General features: G+C 46.8%; 1 protein-coding gene across 2 annotated transcripts in view; it reads left to right on the top strand.

Moving 5' to 3' along the window:
• The window catches only part of Snx31 (sorting nexin 31), a 54053-nt gene that overhangs the window by 24135 nt on the left and 9199 nt on the right, over positions 1-20719 (top strand). For both annotated transcript variants that reach the window (XM_032890824.1, XM_032890823.1), the window contains exons 8-12: positions 41-110; positions 3422-3514; positions 5482-5685; positions 9811-9924; positions 15856-15933. In XM_032890824.1, the coding sequence (XP_032746715.1) occupies positions 41-110; positions 3422-3514; positions 5482-5685; positions 9811-9924; positions 15856-15933 (559 nt within the window). The remainder of the gene's footprint in view (positions 1-40; positions 111-3421; positions 3515-5481; positions 5686-9810; positions 9925-15855; positions 15934-20719) is intronic.

Here is a 20719-nt window from a genome sequence, read left to right as displayed (position 1 = left end):
TCCTTAGGCCTGTGTCATATAGGATCATGTAATCGTGCAGGTACCTGGACCCAGCAATGGATTCCATGTTGATGGACTGCAGAGCAGCTGGGGACTTGCTGTACATGCAGGTGAGGTCAGCACTGGCTGTGGGGTTGGAACTATGTTTCTCTAGAAGTTGAGAATCTATATATAATGGGCAAGTCATGAGACAATCTAGAAAAGTTTTCAGGGACTGGGATGGGGTGGAAGAAGAATGTTATTTAGCGGGTATGCAGGGTTTTGTTTTTGTTTTTTTTTCTTTTGTGTCATTGTTATTTTGTTGTGTTTGTATTGTTTGGAATAGGGCCTCACTATGAAGCCTGGGCTAGCCTTGAACTCTTGATTCATCTGCCCCAGTCTCCTAAGTGCTGGAGTTAAAGACACGAGTCACTATGGTGACTCCAGTTTGGAGTGTTTGTTGGGAACTATGAAAGGTTTGGTTTAGACGGTGGTAATGGTTGTACAACGTTACACGTATGTGAAACCACTCAATTATGTTCTGAAGATGGTTGGAGCTGAGCTGGAGAGAAGGCAGCTGCTGCAGCAGCAAGGGGCCAGGCTGTTCCCAGCACCCACACAGTGTCTCAACTATAACTTTAGTTTCAGGGATTCGACATCCTCTTTTGGTCTCCATGGGCACCAGGCACACACAGTATGTGCATACACACACATAGGCACACATGCATTTGCAAACGAACAAGGCAGGTGTGGTAGTGCACATCTGTCAGCCTAGCACTGGGGAGATAGAAGCCTGAAATATATGAGAGCAGTTGTTTTCACTGGAGTCTGTTGCTACACTTGTTTAACTTAGCATGCTTTCCTGTATGAATAGCATACGGCTTTTCCTCATGGTGTTAATTATCCTAGATAACTTTTAAAGCTAGAATAACCTAATATTTGATTATACGCCAACTCAGTTTCCTATTTCAGGGTATTTTATACTGCATGTTTTAGTCAGGGTTTCTAGTCCCGCACAAACATCATGACCAAGAAGCAAGTTGTGGGGGGCGGGGTGGGGAGGGTTTATTCAGCTTACATTTCCACATCGCTGTTCATCACCAAAGGAAGTCAGGACTGGAACTCAAGCAGGTCAGGAAGCAGGAGCTGACGCAGAGGCCATGGAGGGATGTTACTTACTGGCTTGCTTCCCCTGGCTTGCTTAGCTTGCTCTCTTACAGAATCCAAGACTAACAGCCCAGGGATGGCACCACCCACAGTGGGCTGGCTCCTCCCCACTTAATAACTAATTGAGAAAATGCCTTACGACTGGATCTCCTGGAGGCATTTCCTCAACTGAGGCTCCTTTCTCTGTGATAACTCCAGCTTGTGTCAAGTTGACACACAAAACCAGCCAGTACAATTGACCCCTTGTCAACTTGACACACAAGCACATCACTATTAAACCTCAACCCTTGCTTTCTTATTCATCCCCAAGATCTAAATTTTAAAAAGTCCCACAGTCTTTACAAATTCTTACATATTAAAATTTCAATCCCTTTAAAATATCCAATCTCTTTTAAAATTCAGTCTTTTTACAACTCAAAGTCTCCTAACTTGTGCTCCACTAAAATACTTTCTTCCTTTAAAAGGGAAAAATATTCGGGCATAGTCACAATCAAAAAGCAAAAATCAAATTCTAACCATCCAATGTCTGGGATCCACTCACGACCTTCTGGGCTCCTCCCAGGGCTTGGGTCGCTTCTCCAGCTCTGCCCTTTGTAGCGCAAACCTTGTCTTCTTGGCTCCAGATGCCCGTGCTCCAGTGCTGCTGCTGTTCTTGGTGGTCACCTCATGGTACTGGGATCTCCAAAACACTGCTGTCTTCTGCTGCAACTAGGCTTCACCAATAGTCTCTCACAGGCTCTCTTCATGGTGCCAGGCCTCAACTTCTTTGCATGACCCCTTCAGTCCTGGGCCATCAATTGCAACTGAGGCTGCACCTTCACCAATGGCCTTCCATGGCTTCTCGCAGTGCCCAACCTCAGCTGCTCTTCATGCCTTCAAAACCAGTACCACCTGGGTGACTCTTAAACATTACCAAGTCCAGCCACAGCACGAGGTACAACCTTGGCCATCTCTGAAATACAACCTCTTTGTGCTCTCAGAAAACACTTCCCAGAAGATTTCACCTCAATGATGCTGGTCTCTTCTTAATGGCCACTAATTTCTTAGCTCCAACTGACCAGCATCAATAGTCCCAGTAATGCAAAGGTTTCACTTTAGTAGTTCTGGTATCTCATTAATCACGTCTGATTCTTCAGCTTTCTATAAGAGAGCAAGCTGAGCAAGCCAGAGGAAGCAAGCCAGTAAGTAACAGCCCTCCATGGCCTCTGCATCAGCTCCTGCTTCCTGCCCTGTGTGAGTTCCAGTCCTGACTTCCTTTGGTGATGATCAGCAACGTGGAAGTGTAAGCTGAATAAACCCTTTCCTCCCAACTTGCTTCTTGGTCATGATGTTTGTGCAGGAATAGAAACCCTGACTAAGACACTACATGACCTCACAGGGTAGCTGTAGGCTTGGAGTTGAAAGCGTAAGAATATCACCTGACACATTATCAGTACTGAACAGCCATCTTTCCGTGTCCACAGAGGATGGCGCCATCTCTCTCCGACAGAGATCAAACTCCAGGAATGTTTAGGACCCTCCTATAAAATGGGACAGCATTCCTGCATACAGAATGCTGCATTTACGTATAATTACATAGGATTATTTTTTGCGTTCATATTCTGCCATCATCCCTTAGAAAGATAGTCTTTCCCTCGAGAGAAACATATTCATGTTTAATTTTCTACTTTTAAAAAGATTCATTTCTTAAAATCATCTGTGTATTTGTGTCTGTGTATGTGTTTGTGCATGGAAGTGCAGGTGTCTGTGATGGCCAGAGGCATGGGATCCCCTGCAGCTGATGTCACAGGTGCCTGTGGGCCATCTCCCATGAATGCTAGGAGCTGACCTCTGGTCTTCTAAAGGGCAGCACATGGTTTTAACTGCTAAGCTACCCCTGACCCCTGCCTTTCAACAGGTTTTATACTGCAATCTCTTAGGAAGTTGACTGGATAATATGGGTTTCCTTGCCAAGTGTTCTAATAGTCCCAAACTGTGGAACACTCGTTTCCTCCTCAGTAATTTGATTGACCCTAAACCAGCTGTGGTGGTGCTTTCTGTTAATCCAGACGTGTGGGAGGCTGAGGCCAGAAGATCACGAGTTTGAGGCCAGACTGACCTACGTAAAGAGTGCCCGATATTGAGACCCTGTCTCAGAACTAAGCAACAAAAAAAAGCCATCTTTATAATCTGTCAAATCCTTATGTAGATCCTCTTGGGTCTAGGTTTTTCGTCTTTTATACAGATCAATTTATTTCTACCAAGGTTGGTAATTATATAATTATGCTATTTTAAGGCAGTGCAGGACATTGAAATAGAATGGATGAAACCCACACAGGCTCAGAGGGAGGAATTAAAAGCGCTGCAGAAGCAAGAGAATCAAACAAAGGTGAGTTAAGCTTGGTACCGAGAGGGTCCCTTAAGGTGAACTCCATACATATCCTAGAATCAAGCTGTTACTATCGTTCACAAACCCACCAAACACTGAAAGTGAGAGCATGTATGTGTCCTCGTGCGTGTGTGTGCGCGTGTGTGCGTGTGCATATATATGTGTGTGTGTGTGTGTGTGTGTGTGTGTGTGTGTGTGTGTGTGTGTGTGTAGTCTTTGGCCAAGTTAATTAGTGTGGATCCTCCACATTATTATATAACTGCGGAGTATTCTCCTTTATGATTATGTTATCGTTTAGCCAGATGGTTTCCTTTTATTAGAAGTCAAGTTGCTAACAGCTTTTGCTGAATCACGTTCCAGGACTCTAATTTATATTTCCTCTTCTTGTGTGAGCTTCCGGTTTTGGAACAGACATGGTAGCTGGCACCACCTCATCTTATGCACACATGCAAGGATACTGAACAGAAGACAACTCAAGGCAATTTGCTCCAGTTTACCAGAGATGAGTTCACTATGGCTCATGAGCCACTGTTGTTACAAATAAAGTTTTATTGGCACACAGAGGCCCTTATCTGTGTCTATAGTAGTCACGTTTGTGCTACCGTGAAAGAGGTATGACACTGAAGAGAAAGTAGACTCCTAAAACCATTGCCGGAGACCACATCCAGGACCTCACACACGTGGGCAAGCGTTCACACTGAGCCCCAACCCATCCAGGACCTCACACTTGTAGGCAAGCACTCACACTGAGCCCCACGGCCCAGCCTCGATTATATGGTTTTTTTTTTAATTTTCTAAATGAAAATGCATAAACATGCTATCCATGGCTATATGTGCTGAGTTGACTTTTCAAGGTAGTTTGTCTTACATAAACGATTTGTTTTATCCGTGTGTGTGTGTGTGTGTGTGTGTGTGTGTGTGTGTGTGTGTGTGTGTATAATTAGTGGGGGGTGCCCATGGAGGCCAGAAAAGGACATCAGATGTTTTTGGAGCTGGAGTTTCAGGCAGCTGTGAGCTGCCTGACCCAGGTGCTGGAAACTGAACTCCTGTCCTCCTTGCAAGAGCAGCAAGTGTTCTTACCTGCCGAGCCGCCTCTCAGCCCCAGGTACAGTGTTCTCAAGAGAATGGAGTTTTCAAGTGGATAATCCTTGCAGATTTCTGTGCTCTGGTTTCTAGGCGTTGGTATCTCTACATGAATAGCAAATGCCAAGGAGCATCCGGGTAAATTAACTCACTAACAAGCAGCATGCAGCGTTGCCTTTAATTAAATCCCTTCACTTCTGTAGTGCACAGCAGCTGAGAGGTTATTGAATGTTTAAAGTTTTCCCTTCCTCCTGCTTTTTCCCTTCAGTTCTGGGGATTGAGCTCAGGTCTCATGCACACTGGCCAGTGCGCTGCCTCTGAACGGTCCCCGGCCCTCATTGCAAATGAAAAGGAGACAAGAGTTGTGCTGCAAGATGGCTCAGTGGTGAGGAGAATCTGCTGCTCTGGTAGAGGACCCGGCTTTGGTCCTTAGCACCCGCACATTGGTTCACCACCATTCATAGCTCCCCCAGGAGATCTGATGTCCTCTTCTGACCTCCACAGGGACACACAGGATACATGTGACGCACATGATACCTGCAGGCAAATCACTGTGAGTTAGAATCACATCCACTCTTTTGTTTTCTCAACTGGACTCTTCCTCCATTCATTACTTGAGCGTTTTGACTCCAAGGACTCAACAGGAGGAGGGTCAGAAGTCAGAGTGGAGACGAGCTCCTGCATGGCCCAGCAGGGTCCCTCCTAGGGCTTACTGTCTACACTGGGGACCTCGTTTGAATGCTCTAGAACCAAGGGGCTTTGCTGTGAGCCCATCCTATGGGTTCCATCAGCACAGCACAGCTCAGCCCCCTGCCCCACTGTGAGCTCTGAACCTGTGAAAACTGGTCTCTTGCTTCCTTCTGCCCCCACCCACCTTGGAGCAGTTTTTGGAGCTGTCCCAGAAGGTCCAGCACTATGGGAACATTCAACTGGATCCCTGTACCTGCAACCACCCGGAACCTGGCTGTGGGGTCCTGCTTTCCTTTGGCAATAATGAGATCAGCTGCCATATAACCCTGCCGGACGGTCAGACCCAGGACATTGTTTTCCAGATGAGCAGAGTGAGGTGCTGGCAGGTCACTTTCCTTGTGAGTATTTTACGCCTTGCTTTGTTTATCATTTAAAGTCTCCTCCTGTGGCAGGTGGAGGGGCAAGCCTTTAATCTCAACACTCAGGAAGCAGTGCAGACAGATCTCTGAGTTCAAAGCCAGCCTGGTCTACAGAGCAAGTCCAGAACAGCCAGGGCTACATAGAGAAACTGTTTCCAAGAACATCAAAAATAAAATAACGTCTCCCCTTGTGGTCTGAAAATTCTGTCACTTTGGATGTCACAGTTGGGGCTGGGCGGGCAGGCTTGCAGGAGAATCAGTACCTTGGTGGATAGGCATCTCGACCTGGTGGTAGGACATGCCCGTGGTCAGTACAGACTCCCAGCCCAGAGCAAGAGAGACACAGTAGTCTTCTTACCTTCTCACAGGTATCCTTGTGGCTTGGAAGTTAGAATCATAGCATAGAGGTGACAATTGTGACCACGTATTTATTGAGCACCTACTATGTGCTTAGTGTCACCAAGAAATGGGACACTGCCTAGTAGAGCCCTTCTGAAGGAGTCCTGACTTGACCTTATATAACTACTTCCTTTATACTACAAATCTTTAGCATCAGATTTCTTGATGTATCAGCTACTGTACCAAGAATTGTCACATCTGTTAGTTGAATTCTGTCAAGTGCTCAATAAGCAAACTGTGTTTGTCCTGTGTGCACAGATCACTGGTCGAGCACAAAAGCTGCTAGATTATGAAAGCTACAGCACCACACCCAGGGCCTAATGCTCACCCTCCCTCCTTGACACTGCCAAACATTTCTTCCTTTAAAAATGGTTAAGCACTATGTGCATGCATGTGAGCTGGATGGCTGGAAGGATGGATGGATGGATGGTTGAATGGATGGTTGAGTGGATGGATGGGTGGTTGGGTAGATGGATGAATGGATGGATGGATGGCTGGATGGCTGGATGGATAGACATACATACATATGATTGGATGGATGGACAGACTGTGGTTGATATCAATGCTGGCTTTGTCAGAGCTCAAGTCTCCATTCCTGTGGAGTATTTAGGAATTCTCAGTCGTGCAGCCGCTGCCACCATCAACTTCATCAAGTTTTATCACTTTACAAACAAGCCGTGTCCATCCCATACCCAGTGTCCACCAGCCTTTAGCAACTGATTCATACTTTCTATCTCTACGGATAGTCTTTGTCTGTTCTAGAAATTTCCTATTAAAAGCAATACATGGTAATACAATATGGCCCTTTGTTGGCATTTAGTCTAGGCTCTGCCCACAGTTACCTGGCAACAGTCAAGTGTGCCTGACTCACTATAGAAGCTGCTTGCCCCCTCCTCTCTCTCTTGCCCTTTTGCTCTTGCTCCTGCTCCTTACCCTCTATCCCCATTCCTGTCTCCCCTCTCTATGAGCTCATGGCCAGCCTCCTCTCTCTCTCTCTCTCTCTCTCTCTCTCTCTCTCTCTCTCTCTGCCTTTCTCTGTCTCTACTACCCTCTCAACTCACCTCCCATACTCTGAATAAAACTCTATTCTATGTATACTGGCTGGTTTTGTGTGCCAACTTGACACAAGCTAGAGTTATCACAGAAAAAGGAGCCTTAGTTAGGAAAGGCCTCCATGAGACCCAGTTGTAAGGCATTTTCTCAACTAGTGATCAAGGCGGGAGGACCCAGCCTATTGTGGATGGTGCTGTCCCTGGGCTGGTGGTCTTGGGTTCTATAAGAGAGCAAACCAGTAAATAACATCCCTCCATGGCCTCCGCATCAGCTCCTGCTTCCTGCCCTGTGTGAGTTCCCTGACTTCCTTTGGTGAACAGCAATGTGGAAGTGTAAGCTGAATAAACCCTTTCCTCCCCAACTTGCTTCTTGGTCATGATGTTTGTGCAGGAATAGAAACCCTGACTAAGACACTATACTATACCGTTGTGTGTCTGGTACCTCAAGAGGTGAAGGGATGCCTCAGCGTAGGCTCGCAGAAGCAACCTCTTCCCCGACACCATACTGCCCCTCCACCAAACATCTCTGCTCTCTCCTATCTTTTTATGAAAAACAACACCCTTTGACTAGCTTTTTACTTAGCGCTCTAAGGTCTAAGGTCATCCTTCCCATAGCAGGCATCATTAGTTCGTTGCTCTTTACTGCTGCATGCTCCACTCTATGGTTAGACACATTTGACCCCTTATCTCTAGATGGGCATTTGGGTTATTTCTGTCTGTTGCTGGTAACAGACCATGCTGATGTGAACATCTGCGTACTAACTCTGGGAGCTGTTTCCAGTTGTCTTGGTTGTGTCTAGGAGCAGAATTACTAGGTCAGATGGTGAGTCTGCGCTTAACCTCTGGAGTAGTTGGCAGTTGTAGGAGTTTATGTCTCAGTTAGGTGTGCTGAAGGCCCTGCTTGCCTCCTCAGCCTTGCCAGCACTTGGTCATAAGCGGACTTTAAGAACTGTAGCCATCCTAACAGATGTGCAGTGGTACCTCATAGTTTTCTTTATTTCAGTCTCCTCCTCCTCCTCCTCCTCCTCCTCCTCCTCCTCCCCTTCCTCCTCCTCCTCCTCCTCATTTTCCTCATCCTCCTCCCTTCCTCCTCCTCCTCCTCCTCCTCCTCTTCCTCCTCCTCCTCCTCCTCCTCTTCCTCCTCTTCCTCCTCCTCTTCCTCCTCCTCTTCCTCCTTCCTCTCCTCCTCCTCTTCTTCCTCCTCCTCCTCCTCCTCCCCCCTCCCCTCCTCTCCTCCCCCTCCTCCTCCTCCTCCTCCTCCTCCTCTTCCTCCTCCTCCTCCTCCCTCCTCCTCCTCTTCCTCCTCCTCCTCCTCCTCCTCCTCCTCCTCCTCCTCCTCCTCCTCCTCCTCCTCCTATTCCTCCTCCTCCGCTCCCTTCTCTCTGTGCATCTTGGAGACTCAGGATTGGTGTCAGAGTTTCACACCACATGTTCACAGATCACAGCTCAGCCAAACACTTCACAAGTGCCCTCAGGATGTTCCGCCCACAAGCTCTAAGCTCACCTTCACACTTTGCCTTTCCTCTCACCTCAGCAGGGCGTCTTCTTTTGGGTTCCCCCACCCTGGGCTATGTACAGAAACTCCTCTGGCGCAGGGTAACTGAGGCCTCACTCCTTTATTCCCTTTCTCTGCAGCATTATCTGGTAGAGCATCTGAAAACAACTATTGCTAGCTTGTTCTTCACATAGATGCCGCGAGACTAATATTCCTGTATAAATCAAACTACATTGTCATCTAGCTTCCCCAAATCTCCTAAGGGGTGTCCACCGTCCTCAGGATGACGTCTGCAATTCTTGGCTTTATTTATAAACCCATGAGAATCAGGCTCTTTGTTAGTGAGCACTAGAAGCCTACACATCCAATTTTAGTAAGCCAGAGGACTCTGGAAGGATGAGTGTTGATTACTTGCGTGTCCAAAGGAACAAGGAAGCAGATGCTTAAAGTCAGGAGCAAAAGAGCTTGTGTTTCCAGGCAACAGGAACTCTGTGGGGACCTTCTGTTAGGACATCTCAATTCTGGAGTCAAACGAAGGCAGAGTGTTTGTCAAGGTGGCCTACCCTTTCCCCTGTGTTTTCCCCTCATGTTTTTCTCCGAGGGTTCTACATAGTTAGCTACGGTGGAGAGGGTGGCTTTCCTAAGGGAACTTGAGTCTTCTTTACTAGGAGAAACAGGGATGGATCCTGTATACAAACGCCACAGCCTTCAGAATCTCTCTCCTGACTCTCTAGGCCTCCTCCTCACTGCCGCCTTGCTTAGAGCCCAAGCCACAGACGCACTAGGTCCCCTTCACCGTGTCCCCAAACCACCAGTCACCCACCAGCCACCCTCATCCCTCAGGGGATTGACCTTGCTGTTTCTTCTACCAGGAATTACCCCTCACCTTCCTCTCTTAAAAAACAACAATAACAAAGCCAGCTGGACAGCTTCTCCTCCTGCTCATGCCCCTCCTTCCAGGAAGCCTTCCTTTATACTCCTACCCCCTCCCAGACCTGTACCTGTCCCCTAATATCATTTCCTGTAGTGTACTGTGCTGAATCACTGCCATGGCTCCTGGGGAGACCAGCAACCTTTGGAGAATTGTTGCTGCGTTGATGTCACTAGCGAGCACTGGTTCTGAAGGCATGGATGGTCATGGCTTCTTCTCCTCTGTAGGGAGCTCTGCTGGATACTGATGGGCCCCAGCGAACTCTCAACCAGAACCTAGAGCTGAGATTTCAGTACAGTGAAGAGAGTCGCCAGCAGTGGTTTGTTATTTACAGCAAGCAGGTGAGTTCTCAGGGTAGAGTACACCTTTGTGGGCTGATGGGAACAGAACACAGTACTGTGCCCAGCTTGTGGGAGGACAGTTCTTTACTGGCACTGGACTGAAATGCTTTGCTTTTATTTTCCTGGTCACCATGGTCATAATTTCAAAGAATTTAGTTAATGCAACAGCCAGCTTTGAGATGTGAAAAAAAATCATCTCAAAGGAGGTTTACTGTGGCTCTCGAGTCCAGTGGCTTCAGGCTGCATTCACTTGGGTTCTATGACTTGTGGCAAGGCAAAACATAGTGGAAACATGTGGTAGCTCAAACCGTCTTGGGTCACAGTGTACGAAGCAGACAGAGGGAAGGGGTGGGTCCTAATGCTCCCTTGAACGTCACGCCCCCAATGATCTGCTTTCTGCTAGTTACCACCTACTGTTGTCTGAGGCCAAACAGAAATAAAGGAAAGCAAGTGGAGGGGTGGGACTTTTTTCTGATCCTGTGCTTAGATACAGAGCTTAGCAAGACTGAGAGTAGGTAGTTGACATCTCCAACGTTCCCTTGGCTTTACTCAAGAAGATAAGCCTTTGCCCCTTAGCTGATAAATAAACTCCTCCCAGGAGACTTTGCCTTTGTCTCACTCCCTGCTCAAAGGAGTCAAGGAATCAAGCAGCTGCCAGAGAAGAACAGAATTTATGGCCGGGTTAGAGCAGACATAAGTCATTGCCTGGAGCCAGACACTTGGACCCCAAACAAAACCAGAATCTCTTAGCAGAGAACATCCAGATCATAAGTGTCTGACTAAACTGGAGAGAAGCCCCCAGAGGAAAGGAAACAGAAACTGACAAGACCCCCACCTTAGCTGGTCAAGTTGGAGTCAAAACTACAGGTGAAAAAAATTTTAATTAAAAAATAGTAAAGAAGCACTTGGGAGGCTATAGGATGATGTCATTATACAGCAAGGCAGGTCCAGGATAAGGTGAAGCCTATCATTGGATGAGAAGGAAGGTAAGCAGGGAAAAAGTCTAGGAGAGAGGGGTGGGGAGGAGGAGGAGGAGGAGGAAGAGGAGCCGGAGAATCAAGATGGAGATGGAGAAGGATGATCCAGGTGGTCTTGAATTGTCCAGGTAGCTGGGATGGACGTCTGTAGGCAAATTTATCTTAGCTAGGTGAGCGGCTTATATCCTTATCAATTGGTTATAAGTTTATTGTGTGGATATATTGTGCACTGAGAATTTGACATGTAAATCTGATTGTTGGGTTGCAGTTTGTTGAGTCTTGATTTTACTGGATAGCTGGAACCAGAGAGTTCATGGCTAGCAGAGAGCTGCCAGGAGAGATGCTAACCAGAGCTGAATTAGCACTAGTTCCAATGGCCCGCCAGAGCCAGAACTAGCGAGAGAGCGTGACCGCCAGGGTACAGGACTGCTAGAGTAGGTTTTTTTTTTTACCACAACAGGAGGCAGAGGCATGGACCTCTGAGTTCAAGGCCAGCCTGGTCTACAGAATGAGTTCCAGGACAGCTAGAGTTACATAGAGAAACCATGTCTTGAAAAACCAAAATACTGCTGCTGGTGATGGTGATGATGGTGATGATGGTGATGATGGTGATGGTGATTATGGTGATGATGGTGATGGCGATGATGGTGATGATGGTGATGGTGATGATGGTGATGATGGTGATGGTGATGGTGGTGATGGTGATGTTGGTGATGGTGATGTTGGTGATGGTGATAGTGATGTTGGTGCTGCTGCTGCTGTTGGAGCTAGCTGGAGAGATGGCTCAGCAGTTAAGAATACTTACCACTCTTGGAAGGACCTGGCTTCCATTTCCAGAACCCACATGGTGGCTCACAACCACCAGTAACTGCAGTTCCAGTATTCAACACCCTCTTCTGGCCTTTGAGGGCACCAGCATGCAGGCAAAAAGTCGTACCATAAATAAAAATAATAAATCTTAAAATTAATAGTTTTAGGTGTTCTAGATCCAAATAAAAATACTGAAGTAAACTTTACATCGATGTTGTTTTCAACATGAGTCCTGCTGAGTTACACAGACAATTTTAGAAATTAGAATTTAGAAATTTCTGGTCACCAAAGCCCCCCTTTTGACTCTCTAATACAGCTGTAGCCACACCAGTGTCCTCTGAAAAGCAAAAAGAACTACAATCCTAAGTGAAAAAATGCTCCTTGAATGTCTTAGCCAGGATTACTATCTTTACGATAAAACACCATGACCAAAAGCTGCTTGGGTATGAAAGAGTTTATTTGCCTTACTCGTTGATAGCACTGTTCATCACCAAAGGCATTCAGGACAGGAACTCAAGCAGGGCAGGAACCTGGAGGCAGGGGCTGATGCAGAGGCCCTGGAGGGGTGCTGCTTACTGGCTTGGTCCCCATGGCTTGCTCAGCCTGCTCTCTTATAGAATCCACAATGGGCTGGGCCCTCCCCATCAATCACTAAGTAAGAAAATGCCCTATAGGCTTGCCTACCAATTGGTTTTCTGTACCATTTTCTCAATTAAGGTTTCCTCCTCTCTGATGACTCTAGCTGTGTCAACTTCACATAAAACTAGCCAAAACAGTAGGTCTCCTTCAGTGTGAGGCATCCTTAGGAAGAGAATAAGACGTTTTGTGCAATTTGCAGGTAGTTGGGGGCGGGGGAGACAGAGAGGGGGGATTTGAAACCCCCTCCCTTCACACTCTCCTCAGAATACTGTGCTGTTAAATTTTATTATAGTCTTTTAATCGAAACAGCAGCAAATGAGGTTAGGCCACCACAGAAGCACGATAAACATTTTAAAAAAGGATCTCCAGTGAGATCGTGCTTCCTTTGGAGGATGAATCATGTTGATGAACACCCAAAGGGCTACCTTTTACAGAAGGCAAGAATGTGACTGTGCATTCCAAATATAGGAGGGCCGAGGGGTGAGCTCTCTCGTGCTCCTCTAAACAAAAGCTCAGGGGTGTTTTGGTTTTTGTTTTGTTTTATTTTGTTTTATTCGTACCTAGCAAGCCTGATCTGGTTGATAGAGACCCTGGCTTGTACGAACAGCATAGGAAGATAGTGGAATCGGTCCATATCTTGTGGAACACCATTTAAATATCCAAACTACCCGCATCAGCTCAGGGTTTTACTGTCTTAACTTGCATCTTGATTTTATAAAAGTTACATCTATGTGCAGGTGCACAGGACTAGTCATTATAAATTAGGCTTAATATACCTATGGGGTGGTGGACATGAGAGGAGGCCTGGTAAGGGGGAGCTAGGGCTTCAGGGCCCTGAGACCCTGAAGGGACAGTAGGAGCTTCGCCTGCTCCCAACTCCATGTAGCCATAGCCCCCCATAGAGAGACTTGTGGCAATCAATCACATAGGGACAGTGCCTGAAAGTCCCTCATCATCACGTAGATGAGACATCTCAGGCCAAGCCGGTTAGAAGTACCTGCTGTCAGACCCACCCTACCCCGAAACTGTATATAAGATCCAATCCAGAAGGAATATAGGTGTGTGAGAGTTCCTTGGTTGGCTGAGAGCATCTGTCACAAGTGCTGTGACACTGCCTGGGAAGAGAACGCTCTCCTGAAACTTTGCCACCAGAAGCGTCTCTGCACTCTGCTGGCTAGCTCGTCAGCCCTCCGCCAGCCCATCCTCTGCCAGCCCATCTCTGCTCAGCTTGGTGCAGCTTCTCAGAGCAACAGTGGTTCCAGGTTCCCGGGGCAGTGACACCAGAACAGCGGTGTTGAAGGCCCTTCCCGTCCCTGCTTGTGCCCTTTCCCCTTCGCTTGAACCCTCCCACTGGGCACGGCCAGAGATCTCCGTGGATAACCTCCCGTTAGCAGACCGATACACACCACAGGTGTTACTCTTCCTTAAGCACCTTTTCTCTCTTTCCCTCCTCCTGCCCCTGGGAGCGGTCTCATTCTTCTTCTGTTCTGTAGCCATCCAAGCTGTTAGTCAGATCACCCAGTCACCCTGCTGTCTCTGTGGGATCCTGAGAGCCTTGGCCATCACTCTAGCCTGGTTGTCTCTCCTCCGTTGTCTGTCCCAGCAAAATGACCAGTGCTGGACTCAGGGCAGGAGTAAAGTCTAGCAGCTACAGCCTTTGGCTTCAGTGCCTCAAACCTTGACAGAGCCAAGCCAAGATTTAAAAAGAACCCAGCTCAGTAAGGAGAAGGGTCGTGTGGGAAAGAGGATGGGTGGAGTCCCAGGGACCTTACATCTGGCACACGGGGCACACAAAAGGACCCCTTGCTCCCCTGGAAGATGTGCAGCTGACCCACTGTGATTGACACTGATGACTAAGCTATGGGGAGGCTGTGGCAGCAGACCAGCGTTAAACGAGTGAAGATGGACAGTGCGTTTATAGTTTTCAGTAAGTCAGGTACATGGCATACGCACTTAGGAAGCAAAGGCAGGCAGATCTCTGAGTTCAAGGCCGGCCTGGTCTGAAGAGTTTCAGGACAGCCAGGGCTACACAGAGAAACCCTGCCTTAACCTCTTCACCTCCAAAAGCAAAAGGTTTAATTTCTCCTTCCCAATAGACAAGTTAGTTTTGCCTAACGATAGGCCTCTCAATGATTAGTGCAACATTAAATGGAAGATTTCCTTATTGATGACGAGTGTAAGTAGCGTGTTGCTTATTGCTTATGAAACACCACCTTCTCGTTACGTAACAGAAGCATGGAACAGAAGCAGGGTTAACAAGGAAAACGGCCAGGAATGAGGTTCTGGCTGTTATACTCATCTGTCTTTGAAAGAGCCTCTGATGGAGGAGACTCTCGCTTCAATCCTGAGGGCGATGCCACCCCACGAACACACGAGACTCACGTCTCCCGATGCAAAAGCAAGAGGTTTATTCAGGATACCAGTGCACTGGGGCTTGACACGGTTCTCACGCAGGAGGGATGTGAAAAGCTCCGAATAGCAGACATATATAGTTTATATAGTCAATACAGCCTCATTAGCTCAGCTATTCCAGTACCAAGGACATCTGACTAGTCAGATGTTTCCAGTCCTGGAGTTCCCAGGACAAGGCCACAGACCGCTATATCAGCACAGCCATGCCAGTACCAAGGACACCGGACTTGACAAATGTTTTCCATCCTGTAGCACAAGCTATACCATCTGTTCTTGTAGGCAGCTAGCTTCCTGGGGAGTAGGTGGGATGAACTCCCTGTGCTTCCTGGTCTATTGTCTAACGACTAGCTAAGCAGAGGCCAACGTAAAATGTTTTTACTCTTAAGAAATGGCTGCACTGATGTCAAATGGGGATCTTCCATTTTAAAATGTTCTCTTAGTACACTGCTGCAATTGAGAAAGCATTTGTTTGCCTGCGAATAGCACTTGAATCGAATTTCTAAAAGTTAAGGACGAAATTCTTTAAAATGTTCTGGTGAGTTTTAGTTTCTATTATACAGGGTGAGGAGAAGAGGAAGGAGGGGGAGGGGGAGGGGAGGGAAGGGGAGATGGAGGAGGAGGAGGACCTTTGGAGCTGAGGGAGGATTCTGTTGTTTTAGAGATTTGTTTATTGTTATTACTTTTTAAAATGTGCACGGATATTGCGTCTGAGTGTATGTGAATGTATGTCTGTGTAGTGTGCATGAAGGGCCCGGGGAGGCCAGAAGAGGGCATCAGATCCCTTGGAACTGGAGTCACAGGCGGTTGTGAGCCACCAGGTATGTGTTGTGATTCAAACCCAAATCATCCCAAAGAGCAGCCAGTGCTCTTGGCGGCTGAGCCATCTCCCCTGGGCCTGGTGCTTGCTTGTTTGCTTGTTTGCTTGTTTGTTTGAGACTGGGTCTTAAGCCTTGGCTGGCCCAGAACTCACTGTGTAGACCAGGCTGGCCTCAAACTCACAGAAATTTTTCTGTCTCCACTTCCCCGGTGCTGGGCTCGAAGGCATGTGCCACCGTCCTGGCCTAAGAGAGCTCTCTATTTCTGGGTTTCTTAGGCTTTCTTCCTGAGCAGCTGCCTGAAGAAGATGGTCTCAGAGAAGATGGCAAAGCTCACTGAGGAGAGCCCAGAAATGGTAAGAATTTGAGGTCTTTTTGTGTACGCCAACACGTGGAGACCAAATTCGCCTCTGAAGTCCCAGGGTTAATGGACCCTGTCCTCTCGGGAGGCAGCCGCTGCTCTCAGCAGGTGACTCTGACTTTGTTACCAGAGTTGTTAGGGTGGGAGCCTGGCTCTTAGCAGCTCTTACAAACACCTGTCTCCAACAGCCAGTTAGACTGACAAGCCGTGGTGAAAAGCAGAGAAAGGAACTGTATTTTCCCCAGACTCCTGTCTACCAAATAGGAAGCTACCAGAAGCTGCTGAACGAAAAACTCTCAGGGCAGTTTTTGTTTTTCTCCTCAAAGTTTTCTTTATTATCTGGTCTATCTATTCTACTGAAGGCCTAGTAACTTCCTGAAAGGTTTGGTGCATAAGCTGTAAAACAAAACGAGAACAGCCTGAGAGTCTAACTTCTCCGATTATCTGATTACTGTACAAGCATGTTCTCAACAAGATATGGCAGGCTGATGGACACGCATATTGGCAAATTTAATATCTTTAGAAGGTTACATCGATCCTTTAAAAGGTTTATTCGTTTTATTCTATGTGTGAGAGTCGTTTGCCTACATGTATGTACGTGTGTCCGGTGTCTGCCTGGTACCTCTGGGAGCCAAAAGAGGGCATCAGATCACATAGGACTGGAGTTTGTTTATGAACCACCAGGTAGGTGCTGGGGACTGAAGCCCAGTCCTCCGTAAGACCAAGTGATTGCAACCATCTCAGGCCCATACACTGATCTTTAAAATGACAACAGAAAACATTTGAACACTTCCCGTAATGTTTTTTACTTAGACTTAATTCTTTATATGTGGCGGGCAGTGTCTTTAACAGTAATCTTTATGGCTCTTCTTCTAAGAAACCAATTGTCCTTTGGACTTAATTTCCTTTTCTTCTGAATCTAAAAGTATCTTTCCAGGGAGAATAAATTCTCTGCCTCCTGGTGATGTAACGGTTTCAGTTGTACCAGAGAGCAGTGATGAAAGAAGAGCTTTGAAAACAGAGTAATAAAATCTGCCCTGTAGGCACAGTCCTCTCTCTTAGGCTTTGATTATCATACCTTTATAAAGGGGGAAAGAAAAGCAATTAACTAAATGAGGATTTTTTTTAAAAAGAAAGACATGCCCGCAGGCGCAGAAACGACTAGCTAAGGAGCGGCTCAATAGAAACCAACCAGACCACACACCTGTCCTTAGCACATCACTTCACATTTACCATTTACTTCAGTGAACAACAGAATCAGCACTTTAGCCAGTAGACATGGATCCAGCCATCAAAATATTCAACAATGTTCCCTTCTACAAATTCTTCATTTATTTTATTTATCTGTTATGATTTATTTTGATTCTTGGAGAGAAATTGCTTTCAAAGAGACACCACATTCCATGCTGAATTCCCCCACAAAGCACTCAGTAAAAGGTGCCCTGGTGTGAACTAACCTCTGCCCAGCCTTTTGCGCTCAGTGCCAGGCCTCTGCACAGAGGAACACAGACTAAAGTCATTTTTGGCTTAAAGCGGTCATATAAATGTAAGGTGGTGGCATTTGCTTGTTTTCTAGACAAATACATTCTTGGAAGAACGCATGGAGACCTCCTCTGTCGACTAAGGCACACACACAGGTCTCTATTTAGTGAGGGGATCCTGAGTCCGAGGTTTTGACAGTCTTGAAGAATTTGGGGCAAAGGGGAAAACACTGGGGAACTTTAACCAAATGAGCCTCAAGATTAAAGTACCCAGTCCCCCAAAATACTGGGTTTTCCCATTTAGAGGGGGATCAGAGAGTAAAGATATTTCATATCAAATCAAAATCTATTAATGTCTTGTTAGTTTGTGCAATGATTTCAAAAGAACAGCTTGAAGTAGTCCGGTGACTCAGAGAGGTCCACTCTCCAGGCCCCATGGAAGCTGGTTGGGCATGGCAGCCTGCCCCCCTGTTACCCCAGCATAGAAGGCAGAGGCAGGAATCCTCAGAGCGTCTGGCTAGCCAGACAAGTTACAACAGCAAGCTCCAAGTTCAGAGAGAGCCCCTGTCTCCACACGTAGAATGGAGAGGTACTAAGGAAGGCTGGACGACAACCTTGAGCCTCTGCAAGCACACACATCTGCATATGTATGAAAAGATAACCCACACACACAAAACAAAACTAAAGTAAGCCTTAAAATGTGTATGAGGTCTGGTTGTTGTTGTTTGCTTGTCTGTTTGTTCAGCAGAGTCCGGCTGTATACTCCAGGCTAGATTTGAACTTAAAGCTATCTGCCTGATACAACTTCCCAAATGCCAGGATTACAGATCTGTACCACCACAGACATCATTAAAATCTGAGTCAAACAGTTGCAGTGAAGAATAACATAAACACACGCTCTCAAAATAATTTAGAAAATTAAACGATGTATTTGCTTTGTTTTATGTACATGAGTGTTTTGCTTGCATGCATGTATGTATGTGCACCACATATGTGTCTGGTGCCTGTGGAGGTCAGTAAAGAGCACTGGACACCCTGGCGCTGGAGTTACAGATGCTTGTGAGCCTCCGTATGGGTGATGGGAATTCCACGGGTGTTTTCAGCCATCTTTCTAGCCTCGTATATTTAGCATTGTAAGGCAATATTAATCATAAGCCAGAGAGGTTGTGTGTGTATGTGTGGGTGGGGAGGGATTATCCTTAAAGCTCTCTCTCCTCCCACATACAGACCTCAGTGAATTTCTCTAATACTTGCTGATTTTTATTTATGAGTACAGTGAGAAGGCTTAGGAGGGAGGAAAGCCAGAACAGAATTATAAATGTTTTATTTTAAAAGAAAGTGTATTGGTTAGGATAAATTTTAGCTGCATATAACAGAAAACAAAGTAAACATCTTAGCCGAGTTTCTGTTGCTGTGATAAAAACACTGACCAAAAATAGCCCGAGGAGGAAAGGGTTAACATCATCAGTTTACAGTCCATCCTGCAAGGAAGTTGAGGCAGGAATACAGTGGGGGGGGAGGGGGGGGACTGAGGCGGAGACCATACTGGTTTGCTCCCATGGCTTGTTTCTTTGCTTTCCTATACACCCTGGGACCACCACACGCGGTGGTGGCACCGCCCACAATGGCCTGGACCCTGCCACATTAACCGTCAATCAAGAAAATGTCCCACGGGCTGGTCTGATGGAAACATTTTCTTTTTCAGATATGTCTTTTTTCAGTTTGTGCTAGGTTGGCAGTTACAAACAAACAAACAAACAGACAGACAGACAAACAGACAAGCCCAAAGCCAACCAGGACAACAAATGTCCTAAACAAAACAGATGCTGCTTCTCTCTCATCCTGAAGAAGCCCGGAGACAGGCTAGTCCAGGGCTGGGCTGTGGCACTGCAGTGTAAAGAGAGATCTTTCTGCTGTTCTGTCCTCAGTGTGAACTCTCACCTCTCATGCTCTGTCTGAGTACCAGCCTTGGCTTGTCCTTAGACCTGGGGACTATGGAGAATGACTTCCGTCCTTAAGGAGGACTCTAAGAAATCTCTTGCAGACTTTGTCAATCACCCTGAGGCTGCCAGAGTCTCCTGCATTTTCTTTCTGCCCATCTCCTTTGGCAATAACCAACCGTTTTAGTTGGAGAAACAAAACACCCTGTCCAAAGTTACATTTACCAGAGCCTCAAAGGCAAGCACGGGTCTGCAACATGATCAGCTCTCATCGGCTGAGCCATGGTATGTGAGACTCTGAGATGAAAGCTGTTCTTCAGGCACTCAATAGAGTGGGGGGCTAGGCACTGCCTTGCTGGGGTGTACCGTCCCGGGTTGTTTAATAGTTCTTTTCTTTCTCCCAGGCAGAATCCAGAAGCCTGCCCCCAACCCCTGACTAGCTAGATTACACTCACCAGAGGTGCCAGGCACTTCTCCACCCTGCTTTGTGCCCACCCATAACCTCTGGGTGCTCTATGACTCTGCTCCCTGTGAGCCACCAAGTGGGAAAAGAGTTGCACAGGTACCCCTCCAGTCGTCCTTGCCTGCCGTCTGTGCCTTCATACCTCCCTGATGAAGGCTACAGTTGTCACACACCCCTTCCTGCAGCCACCCCAGCCTCCCTCACTGCTGTCCCTCCATCAAATGCTATGCAGATAGTTCTAGAAAAGGCCTGCAGTCCCAGGTGTGCTGGTGCAGAGACATGAGCCCAGGGTTCGGTAATCTCAGGCAGGAAGGTGGAAAGTTTCAGGCTGACTTGAATTATATAGAATATAAAACCAGCCCAAGTTAACAGTAAAACCCTGATTTGCTTAAGGGATATTTAGGTCAGCAAGATGTCTCAGTGGTTAAAGGTGCTTGCTGCCAAGCCTAGTGACTTGAGTTCCAACCCTAGGACCCGCATGTTGGAAAGAGAGAACTGATTCCTAGGGTCTATCCTCTGATGGCTATATGCATAGAATGGTACACACACACACACACACACACACACACACACACACACACACACCAAACAAAGAAATAAAATCACACACAAAATAAACAAACAAATAAGTAGAACTATATAAATAACTATTCAGTGTTGTAGTAATTTCCAACCCCAATAAGTCTGTATAAAAAACACACAACCAAGTTATTACATCTGTAAGCTATATGCCTAGATTGGGCAGATCTATCACCATACTAACTTATTTCCCAGCTATGAGACCCCTTGTTACTTGTGGTTTCTCCTGGCCATGTGGTTCTTCTCCATCTTGGCTTTCCCCTCCTCTTCATCCTCTTTCTCTCTCTCTCTCTCTCCCTCACTCTCAAAGACCTCTCT

Source organism: Rattus rattus, chromosome 1 (assembly GCF_011064425.1).
Source record: "Rattus rattus isolate New Zealand chromosome 1, Rrattus_CSIRO_v1, whole genome shotgun sequence".
In the NCBI taxonomy this organism is placed as follows: domain Eukaryota; kingdom Metazoa; phylum Chordata; class Mammalia; order Rodentia; family Muridae; genus Rattus; species Rattus rattus.
This window is presented reverse-complemented; position numbering and strand designations above follow the sequence as displayed.